Source organism: Pelobates fuscus, chromosome 13 (assembly GCF_036172605.1).
Source record: "Pelobates fuscus isolate aPelFus1 chromosome 13, aPelFus1.pri, whole genome shotgun sequence".
Classification (NCBI taxonomy): domain Eukaryota; kingdom Metazoa; phylum Chordata; class Amphibia; order Anura; family Pelobatidae; genus Pelobates; species Pelobates fuscus.
Genome location: NC_086329.1, coordinates 65167166 through 65179536, shown reverse-complemented (window position 1 = coordinate 65179536; position 12371 = coordinate 65167166). Strand labels below are relative to the sequence as shown.

At 38.8% G+C, this 12371-nt stretch overlaps 1 protein-coding gene across 1 annotated transcript in view; it reads left to right on the top strand.

Annotated features, from left to right (window-relative positions):
• MGA (MAX dimerization protein MGA) overlaps window positions 1-11898 on the top strand; it is a 310904-nt gene extending 299006 nt beyond the window's left edge. Inside the window, exons 24-26 of the mRNA XM_063440253.1 lie at window positions 497-604; window positions 8477-8611; window positions 9679-11898. Of these exons, the coding sequence (XP_063296323.1) occupies window positions 497-604; window positions 8477-8611; window positions 9679-10844 (1409 nt within the window). The 3' untranslated portion in view covers window positions 10845-11898. The remainder of the gene's footprint in view (window positions 1-496; window positions 605-8476; window positions 8612-9678) is intronic.
• The last annotated feature ends 473 nt before the right edge of the window (window positions 11899-12371 follow it).

Here is a 12371-nt window from a genome sequence, read left to right as displayed (position 1 = left end):
GGCGCGGAGGAGGAGGGAGCTGCAGGAGAGGTAAGTAAATGATCTGCAGCCCCCACAGCCCCCAGTCTGTATTATGGCAATGTACATTGCCATAATACAGACAGTGACTCAAGTATAAGCCAAGTTGGGGTTTTTCAGCATAGTGCTGCTCTCTGTATAATACATACGGTAATTGCTACTAGACAGGTTAAACCTGCAATGTAAACATTGCCAAACCAACAGTAGGTCATTTTTTTCAGTGGCCATGTTAACCCCTTAATGACCAAACTTCTGGAATAAAAGGGAATCACGACATGTCACACATGTCATGTGTCCTTAAGGGCTTAAAAGGGGGCACATGTCACCCAGACCACTTAATTGAGATGAAGTGGACTGGGTGCCTATTATGTTATTTTAATGGGTAACTGAAGATTTTTTTCCTTATCTTTAAATGCATGCTTATTTAAAAGCTATACTAGATGGCTAATAAAGTTTAAATTATTTTCTTTTATTGCAGCAGCCCCCTCACAACCTGATGTCTCTTTAATTTCAAGCATGGTATTGTCTCATGAAGAACAACTGACTGCAGATATAAACCAACAGGCCTCTGCTCAAATTCAGTCAGGTAGCTGATGGAAAGAGATATTTTTTGTCTATTTTGCTTTGTTTGGTTCTTTGATAAGTTGTCTTGTAGGATTTCAGAAATGCATTAAAGGACCACTATACGCACCCAGACCACTTCAGCTCAATGAAGTGGTCTGGGTGCCAGGTCCCCCCTAGTTTTAATCCTGCAGCTGAAAACATAGTTTCAGAGAAACTGCTATGTTTAACCCCTTAATGACCAAACTTCTGGAATAAAAGGGAATCATGACGTGTCACACACGTCATGTGTCCTTAAGGGGTTAATTATAATTATTGTGTTGGCACTCTACTACAGGGTGGTGCAGTTATTAGAGGTAACCCCCATAAGGACCTCAATAATATATACAAATAAATCGCTATTAATACTACACTCAGTCGCATATAGTATGCGTCAGAATGAAAATAATCAATATGTTGAAATGAAAAAATATATTCATTGTACACTAACAGAAGAGAAGAGAAAAAAAATCAAAGAGGACCACTATTGCCAAATATACAGACTGATGCACACTCTGTTAATTGATTGACTATGCAATAGTTAAGAAAATAATCATAGTATATACACAAAATATGTACAGCCCTATAAATATAACTTGATGAGTAATGATAAATGGTATTTCATATACAGTCCCATGGATCCACCAATAGTTGATCAATAAATTTGTATAGCAATTGATAGTCTGATTAGATAGTAATTTTTTTTATTTTTTTTTTTGTGTGTGTCAAAGCATAAATAGATAAAAATAAAATGAAAAAAGGGGGGGTGAAAAAGGTAAAAAATAGAAAATAGTAAAAAAATAATATACCGGTAATAAAGTTTCTCTTGAGCAGCTTTGTGAATGATCTCACCATAAATCACTGTGGCTGTAAATATAGGGTGCAGAGCGGAGTCCATACATATATGAATGGGTATAATGCAGACCGGTGAGGTTCTCTGTATTCTTGAGTACGAAAGTGCAGCTTTTTAGATGAGTGGTGATGTGGTATAGCCCCCATCCGGTCGGGTCACAGTCTTCTGTCTCGTGATGCCTGGGCTGCACGCTCGGCACTGAAATGGCCCTTCGAAGGTCCTAGTTTCAGGAGTAAAATTACTGGTGCTTTTTATACCAAATAATGGCCGCAGCCTGTGTAACTTGCGGCGTGGCCCATCCCCAAACGTGACCACATAATGACATGGTAATGCCCTATCAGGTGCTCAAACATCATTCGTGGTGACATCATTAAAACAAGCTTTTCTGATCTAAAACAAAACAAGTACTAAGTGACAATTCTGTATATTAAGTGATTTACAATGGGTGTGATGACATCTATTCTTAGGTCTTAATTAAAGCAGTACAAAGGGGATATTTTGAGCTAAATAATATAGTTAAACTCAAAACTAATAAAGAATTGTTTATCTTTCAAAAAATTGGCACAACTTGAGGAATATTTTAACCAAAGACATAGCAATATAACTGGCAATTGGTAGTGTTAATGCATACATATCAGCAATGAGCATATAGCCTATTTCATATCCAAATTAACTTATACCAGTTTGCTTGCATGTAACAGAAGGCAAGGTACCACAGTTAATAAAATGAGTAAAAATACGGATTCATTTGCTGAAGAGTTGGAACATGAACAAATATTTTGGACAAAGGCATGACAATACGACTGGCAATATTAGCACATAGATATCATTATTAAGCTTCTAGCATATTTCATATCCTAAAAAAATTATACCTGGTCGCTCGCATGCAGCAGGGGATTAAGGGGGCGCAAAAAATGAATAAATATATCGTAGCTAAAAGACAACAATGGAAAAATATTTTTGAAAAAATGAAAAAGTAAACAAAAATGGGGAAGAAGAAATTAATAAAAAATAAAAAAAAATGTGTGGCTTTCCAGTCGTGTAGTCTCCAAACGAATCCAAAGATACTCCATGCGTGAGACCCCGGTATCAACCAGGTAGAAGACCTTTGTAGGTCAAATTGGTGCCACGCAAGAGGTACGGACCAATCTTGGTCTAAAGGGAACACTGTGAGGAGCACAAGGTAAAATGAATTTAGAGCGTCCACGTGTGATTAAAGGGACACTATAATCACCAGAACAACTACAGCTTATTGAATTTGTTCTGGTGTGTAGAATCATTACCTTCAGGCTTTTTGCTGTAAACACTGTCTTTTCAGTGAAAATGCAGTGTTTACATTACAGCCTAGTGATAACTTCACTGGCCACTTCTCAGATCGCTGTTAGAGATCCTTCCTGGGTCATGGCTGCCTAAAATGCATCCAAACATTCAGTGTCTCCTCCCTCTGCATGCAGACACTGAACTTTCCTCATAGAGATTCATTGATTCAATTCATCTCTATGAGGAGATGCGGATTGGCCAGGGCTGTGTTTGAATCATGCTGGCTCTGCCCCTGATCTGCCTCTTTGTCAGTCTCAGCCAATCCTATGGGGAAGCACTGTGATTGGATCAGGCTTCCACTTCTGATTATGTCAGCAGACTGCTTTTTTTTGAGGCAAACAGCATGCAGATTTACAGCTTCTGGCTTGAATACAGTAAGATGTTGCTATATTTATGGAGGCATGAGGAGCCCAGGGGGGCTAGATGGTGGTTTTAACACTATAGGGTCAGGAATACATGTTTGTGTTCCTGATCCCATAGTGATCCTTTAAGGGTATTTACCAGAGCCTATGAGGTAAACTTATAGGAAGTGTTTCAGATCGTAATCCTCATTAAGACCAGATGGTGGTAGTCTCCAAGATACTAATCCATTTAGTATCTCTCTGTAGTAAGATTTTACATAGTTACATAGCTGAAAAGAGACTTGCGTCCATCAAGTTCAGCCTTCCTCACATATGTTTTTGCTGTTGATCCAAAAGAAGGCAGAAAACCCAGTCTGAAGCGCTTCCAATTTTGCAACAAACTAGGAAAAAAATCCTTCTTAACTAAAATGCTCCATTCCTTTTATCAATCTTGTAGCTCGTCTCTGCACTTTTTCTAGTGCCATGATATTTCTTTAGAACAGGTGCCCAAAATCACACAGCCTATTCAAGCTGTGGTCTTACCAGCGATTTATAAAGAGATTTATACATGACAAAACCTTACTGGCCTTAGCAACGGCAGATTGACATTGCCTATTGCTGCCTAATTTGTTGTCTATAACAATTCCCAAATCCTTCTCGTGTGTGGTTATCCCTAGTTAACTACCATTTAGGGTGTAAATTACTTGTGCATTCTTAACCCCAAAGTGCATAACTTTGCATTTCTCTATGTTAAATTTAATCTGCCATTTTAGTGCACAGTCCCCCAATCTATCCAAATCCCTCTGCAGCAAGGCAATATCCTGATCACATTTTATTACTTTACAAAGTTTTGTGTCATCTGCAAACACTGATTCATGGCTTTCAATGCCCATTTCAAGATCATTTATAAATATGTTAAATAGAAGCGTTCCCAAAACAGAACCCTGAGGGACACCACTGACCACTTTTGTCCAGCTTCCCCATCTCTGGGGCCTGTTGCGAATTGACCTGATGGTGTTACGAGTACCTGGTGGAGTTACTATTGCTTGTGTTCTTGGGGCCCAGTGTGTCGCTTGTAATGGGTCCATACCAGATTGCTGGCGGTAAGGTTTCGCTAGGCAGATTTCCAAGCAGTGATGGTCACTCCTCTTGGTATTCCATTGCTTAATATTCTGTCAATAGTTCCCTTTTCCGTCCGTGGCTCTGGCAGCCCTCCGGTCATGACTTGTGAGACAGGATCCAATTCTGTATATCCTATTTAAAGGAATCACTATAGTGCCAAGAAAAGTAACCTCGTTTTCCTGGCACTATAGTGTTAATCGGTCCCCCGCACCCTCAGGGTCCCATTCCCGCTGGGCTGAAGGGGGAGGAAGGGGTTAATTACTTGCCTTTCTTCAGCGCCGGGCTCCCTCAGCGCTGGGGAAATCTCCTCCCTCTTCCGACGTCATCGCTGAATGTGCATGCGCAGCAAGAGCCGCGCGCGGATTCAATCAGTCCATAGGAAAGTGTGACAGACCCATCTGTATAGACTAAGATTGCTGGTTCGTCTGTTTGCCCCCTTTTCGTCTATTTGCCTGTCCGTATACCCCTGTTCATTTGTTACATGAAATAACCGAATGAAACTACTGAACGGACGGCCACCCAGGAGAGAAGTGTGCTGCTGGTTAACCTCTTGGCCCCAATTAGAACGTTGTGGTTAACCGCAGACACCTCTCCATTCTAACCGTATTCAGGGTGGTAGTCGTTCGTATGCCGACCACGAGGCGTCGGCCATTTTTAACCATGCGAAAGACCAGCGGTGTTTGGCGCAGATTCTATGGAACTAAAAACGGACACTCTTTCTGCCGAACACCACTGAAACCACCCTTCTTCGACAAGGCATGCGACCACCGGCCGTTCAGGAGTTTGGATAATACGAATGGACTTAACCCAGATGGCCGTCCCATGGAGTCAATCGCATACCGAAAGACTGTAAGAGACTTTGACTCCATGGCAATTGAACTGTGTGTATGGGATCTGAGCGCTATTCGCTAATAATATGCACTCAGATCCAGGCTATCTGGGGATACGTTGCACGAATGTAATATGTTCGGTAGTTGTATAATTATTTATTTTTACATGTTTTTTTGTGTTTGATTTAAAATGGCGATTTGCCTCTGTCCCGGAGATCATTGAATTACTTCTCGATTATCTTCAGGGCAGAGTGGAGGAAACCGGGATGCGTTATGGGAATATTTTGTGCCTGTATGTCTGAAAGTGCAATATGTCTGTCTGTCATTACAGTCTCCCATTTGGTCCCCTAGGGGAGTGTCCACCAAGTGGGAGACCTGCATAAATACGGGCGGGTAGCCCACAGTAAAGCCAGTTCTTGTTTTATCCTCAATGCAGAGCTTGGTCTCGTTATTGGAGGGGAGATTCACTACACGGTTAGCGACTGATTGCTGGAACCGTAAGTCGCTTGGAGGATATATCTGTTCAGCTGTTAGCCGCGATTTGTAGATTTATTGTTCGTGAGTTTGGGATCCTAGCGGGTCCCGGTCGGGAGATTGGTGCATTCCCCTGGTTGCAGTTCGTAATGTTGGAGTATACGAATGGAGCTTGCATTATTGCGAAAAGGAGAAGTTTAACTAAACGGCGGTTTCACTCCTTAATGCCAGAGGGGTCCTAACAGAAAGCATTTCTCAATGCTTTCCTATGGACGTCCGCATCTTCTCACTGTGATTTTTACAATGAGAAGCGTGGAAGCGCCTCTAGCAGCTGTCAATGAGACAGTCACTAGAGGCTGGATTAACCCTAATATAAACATAGTTTCTCTGAAACTGCTATGTTTACAGCAGCAGGGTTAACCCTAGATGGACCTGGCACCCAGACCACTTAATTGAGCTGAAGTGTTCTGGGTGCCTATAGTGGTACTTTTAACCCCTTAAGGACACATGACGTGTGTGACATGTCATGATTCCCTTTTTTCCAGAAGTTTGGTCCTTAAGGGGTTAAATGTGACACAAATCTTGGTAGCTCTTCTGACCAGCAGAGGGTGTAGCAAGGGGGATCCCTGTCACGCTTGAATGCTGAATGGGAAGCCCAAGTGATGGGGTATATGCCTCTCTTGCAGGGTGTGAGTGATGGCCCCAGCTCACCAGGCATCCAGTATGAATGTCGACAGGTCCTGGAAGAAGGCGACTTCGGTGTTGCAGAAAGGCCAGGTGCATTCCGACCTAGTCGCAGCCATTTTGCATTCCTTATGGAGATGGAGTGCAACTGACATATGACGTCCCTGGCGGTGGCCTGCAAAGTGTCGCGTAGTGGCAGGAAGCTAGGGGTATCTTGTAAGCCGCAGATTTTTAATATTATTTCTCACCATATAAGTGTATAGAGACGTGTCATGGATGGAGAAAGTCCATTAGTTCAGAGCACTTTAGAAATAGCCGGCATTTTGAAAAGCCCAGATGTCCCCTAAAAAGACGCATGATGGAACATATCCATTCAGTCACATCTGAAAGAGACACCCCTGTTGCTAGACACACTAGATTACATCACAGCGATTCTCCTAGATGCTTTAAGTTTGTCGGCGTTGAAAAGATACAGATGGGCAAAAGGGGAGGCGATCTGGACTTAATCCTGAAAAGAAGAGAATGCTTCTGGATTCATAAACTGGATACTTTGTCTCCGAATGGCCTAAATCAAATCGTTTACCCCTTTATTGCATCTTAGCCCATATCTATATGAGTATCTATTAGTTTAATGTGTTACCACCTTGATATATATATATATATATATATATATACATATATATATATATATATATATATATATATATATATATATAATTTAAGAATCACATCATAGTTATGAACCATTGAGGTCAATATTCTGCTACATTATGTGACTGAGCTAGCCTTTACATTCATATTTTCATACCATCTCTTTTATCTAAGAGATGTTGGATACGATTTGTTATCCCCTGGTCTCCTTTTGTCTGTATATGTCCAATATATGTGTTTGCAGCAAGCTAATACTGTGCCTTGGTTTGAAGACACTATACTAGGCATCTTCTCAATATGTATCATATCTACTATTTTTGTTAGTAACAACATATGCTTTATTTTTTATATAGGGTTGTTGTATAATTTAGTAGACACTATTATTTCATATTGGGTATTGTGAAGAAAGAAATCTATATATGTATTTATTATCAGCTGCTGTGTACTAATAAATGCATGTGGGCTTTTCAAAATGCCGGCTATTTCTAAAGTGCTCTGAACTAATGGACTTTCTCCATCCATGACACGTCTCTATACACTTATATGGTGAGACGGTGTCCATGGTTACGGAATATACAACTGTTCAACACGATCAGCATTAAGCCCTGCCCATTGGTACGTGATTGGTCCTCTAGCAGTCAATTGACAGGAGACATCCTCCAATCCGATCAGAGGGGGGCGTGAAATGGAAACGCTGCTTGCTCCCGATCGGATTGGCTTCTCATTCCAGTGAAGGCTGTATAAAGACACACTCAGGTCAGTCCCCTCAATGATAGCCTTTGAGAAAGGCGCTCGTTTAAGCGCCGAAACGCGTTAGGCTTATTATGATTTTTAAATCACTTCACCATTTAATTTAAGCACTTTATTTTTTGGGGGTGTTTATTTATTTCTTTCATGGGGAATTTCAGCTGTTATTTTTATACAACCTAGCAAGGGATGTAGCCTGTTCTATGAGTTCATAAGAGATTCACAGTATTAGTAATGGCTAGCTCTTTACCTATAGATGTAACTGGATAATAGGGACCTGTTTCCTGACAGCTGTTCATCGGTGCCTATTACTATCTATGATTCTGCCAATTTTGGAGCTTTGTTATAATAGGGATTAGAGGTTCTATACATTCCATCTATGTAATCACAGTGTAGATATTATTCCTTGCAAGTTTCTATTCTAGACGAACTATAAATTAGGGAGATCTATCTAGATGGGACTATAGGTCTTTCAGATATTTGCTTCATATGCTCTAGTTATCATATAAGAGCTATTTACCTCTTTTTCCCCTTTTCTCCCATATATTCTGGCTCTCCCTTCCTAACTAATTGAGCTTTATTATTTTTTCCTCTTTTGGGGAATCTGGGTGTGTGTTTTGTATTTATTTTTGTTTATGTCTATGATGTCTTAATAAAATGATGTTTTTTATCAGTAACAACTTACTCTGATACATTGAATCGGTGTTTCTTGGACATTGTGTCTCAGGATCTCGTTTCTTTTTCATGCTTTGTTTGAACAAAAAGAAAATTTGCTTTCCATAGGTCACTTCTCGTATTTATGCAATACTAAAAATATCAATGTGTACTTCTTGTAGGTGTGGCTCCTGTCGTACTCCACTTTTCTAGTACATTACAAGGAAATGATATGATTGAAAAATCTTCAGTTCCTGTCACACAGTCTACTCTTCCTGACCATTCCTTTGAGGTTTCACCACCAATCCAGGACAGTGGTATGTAAAAATTCCTTTCGTTTCTATTTTAATTGCATCTACTCTCCCACATATTGGCAATCTATACATTATGGAACATCCTGGAACTCTAGAAATATTTATTGTATTTACTGTGTTTCACCCCATCCTCATCAAATTGAAAATAAACAAATTAAAATATGCATGTAGTGGCAGCCACAAACACTGGAGAGCTGCAGATTGAGAGGGAGCCCTGTCAGCTGGTTCATGTGTTAAAAGATGCATTGTATAGCAGCTGGATTTGCAGAAACAAATTTTTATAGCGCTCCAGGTTCAGTAAAATAAAACTTCAATTCCTATTTTATATTATTTGAGTTTTATTTAAATTGTTAATGGCATGTATGACTCAAACAATGGTGCAAATTTTGAACATGAAATATAACAGATGTGTAAGCGTGAATATGGAAAAAACTTGGGAGGGAAGCAAAATGGGGTTGACATTTTTGTGGTTGACATGATATCAAATTAGGGTGCTCTTTAGAAGATAGCTCCCTACGTTTTACTATTCTTTAAAAATGCTATTGCCACATAAGGATGATATATTAATGCGCTATCTACGATACACAGCTGAAAGATTAAAATGGCACGGTCATCTTTATCAAATTCACATTTTGACTGTGTTAGAATTTCACTGAAATTCCAACCCAATCAAGAGATATACCAAGACAATTTGCTATCCTTTGTATTGCTATTTTTGAGGATACCAAATAAGGGAGCTATTTGATAAACAGGGCCCTAATTTGGTTACTCTTAATTATGGCAATCCCATGTAAAATTCAATTATTAGCAAAATTGAAGGAGAAAAAAACTTTTTGTTTTTTCAGCATTTTTTTCAAATGGATCTAAAATAATTTGTTCTTATTTATTTCAAATTTATTTTCGGTCTGAAAAGAATTTGGATGCTTACGAATTGCTGAATTCAGCCAAATTTTGGAACAAAACAAATTGCGCATGTCTACATGTCAGTGGGTTTTTTAATATAATTTTTGGCAAATGTTATGATCTTGAAGTGGTAATAACCTTTACATTTTATTTTATTTTAAAAAAAGATGATTTGTCCATGATGCCAAAGATTGTGAATGTTACATCGTTGGCGAAAGAAGCTTCCATAATAGACTTGGATACAGAATTACAAAAGCACACGGCTTTGATTAATGAAAGCAGCAAAGATAATTCAAATAGTCTTCTAACAGTTGCTGCTGCTGTGAATGAAGATAAGACAGACCAAGAAATTATGCTTTTTAACACTAAGTCAGACCAAGAAAAGTCTGTTAAAGATGCTAAGCCAGATCACAAAGCTAAAACCTCTTCTTCACCTACACCAGCTCTTCTGAGTGGTGCATCATTGAGTGTTTCAGAAAAACAAAACTCTGCACAAGAAAGCTTCAAACAAAACCTTACAGTTGAAGATGTCAACACTAGTAAGGAAGATTTTGGTGTAATAAATGAGAAAGTAGAAGAGCAGCATTTCCCAGTTTCAAATATAAAAAAAACTGAAAAAGAGTGTAATCTTGATTTGGCATTTAAAAAAGTGTCTTCTATTGTGGATAATCCGGAGCTAGATCCAAGTGAGTTAATAGATGTAATTGGAGATCATGAAGACGAGACTCTTACATCCTTCCTTGATGAGATAGCTTTTCTTAATCAAGAACTGAACAATGACACGGACGACACGGACTCTGGCTCTGATTTTCCAGGGTCAGAAACTGGAACACGTAGCAGCACAAGCAAACTTTTAGATGTCGATGCATCTCCATATTCCTTTGGGCAGTTCAAAGAATTGTCCGGAATAAAAGAAAAGGTATCACTTAGCCCCTTCTTCCTTCAGCTGGAGGAGGGTGAGATTCAGGACTTTGCTAAGAAAAGTGAAGATACAGGTGCCATGACAGTTGAAACTGACGCAGAGAAAGTAACCGTGCCTGAACTAGCTGAGAAAAGTTTTGGAATTCAAGAGGAAAATAATTATGCATTGACACCTGGAAAAGTATCTAAACAAGAATCATCTAGCTCATATGCATGGTGGAGACCTATGCCCAAGCTGGCACCACTTGGATTAAAAGCTGCAACCCTGTCTGCTGATCAGCGTGTTTTGCCAAGCAAAGCCATGCCATCTTTGGCACCTGTAGCAAAAAGGTTGAATTCATCACATGTTTGTGAAGAACACTCTAAACAACCATCTACAGCAGTATCCATGTCTTCTAAAATAGAAAATTAGTTTTTCACATTTGACAACTGTTTAATGTGCCCTGGATTTTCAAAATCAATTACACTTGTTCAAATAGGATAGCATTGCTGTTAACGAAGCAGGTTTACCCTTATACTTTTTGCAATAACAATAAGCTAATCACTTTTTAAATCTCTACCAGTGAAGAAAACAGATGTTTTCAAACTTTTTGTTTATGTATGTTTGCTATAACCGTCTTGACCATGAAAAATAATGTGAAGAATAATTTCCATATCAGCGAGAATGACTTTCTTTTTAATATTTTCTTTCTGGACAATTTAGTTTAACTTTTCATATTGTACTCACCCTAAATTTCTGTGTTTACAGTGGATTGACCACAGGTGCCTAAGCTTCTAATTTTTGTTAAATCTTAAGCTTATGGAATCACCATTTTTCTGCCTGCAGTTTTGGTTGCTGTCTTACACTGCAGGAACTATAATGGGCAGTATTAATCTATGAAAAAGACAGCACTTGGAATGCATTGCTATAAACCATTAGTTTGCTGTAAAATAACACCTATCCTATAATGATGAATTTTATGGCAATCGTTGTGTACAAAATGTGTATTTATATTTTTGGAAATGTTTTGTATGCAGAAATATGTTTTGTAATTATGTATAGAAAGTGACACATTTTCTGAACAACTTTACATGAATTGTTTTCCTATTCAAATTGTAAATATGAAATATATGATTTCAGGTACTCAGCTTGTTTGGGTGCTTTTGGCAGGTGCAGATTGACGTAACTTTTCACATAAATATTGGGCATTGAATTCTGTAAGCTTTTGCAGAATTTAAAAACCTCTGTTACCCATGTACAATAAATGCTAGAAATTGTGTTCAAAGGCATACAGTTAAGACCATAAACACTACAGGCTGCTGACCGACAATAAACTATCAAACCGTTTTTAAAAGCAGTTTACCATTTACTTGTCTGTCAGGCGCTTGCACTAAATCCAATCTGAGCAGGTAATGTAAAGGACAGGAAGTTTTTAGTTCTACATTGTCATAACAGCTCCAACCAAGACCGTAAAAGCAGTGTGTGTGTGTGTGTGTGCACCGTACAGGTAAGTGTCAAAGTGTTCTTATACAACTTTACAATTTATCTCCAGTCAGTGTCAGGGAACTCTTGGCACCGTAACCACAACAGCATGCTGTAGTGGTTTCGGTGCCAGTGTCCCTTTAACTACAAAATGGCTGTCGTTCAAAAAAAATAGAATTTGTTCAATATTACATTTTAACAAAGTATGCACTGTGATTACTTATGCTTATTATTGGCTTCTAGTAAATGTATTGTGTGATAACTGATAACTGCCAGAACTATATTTAAATGTATTTCATATAAAAGGATCAATTTACTACCAGGTTACAGGGTTTATTTTCTTTTTTTTTTTTTTTTTTTTATAACTTTCATGTTACACTCAAACTGATGAAGAATCTAGGAGATTATGTGATCCAGTTAGAAGGGAAAAAACTCAGAAATAAAGAGTTATTGGCTCAAAGTGCATAGACCTTATTT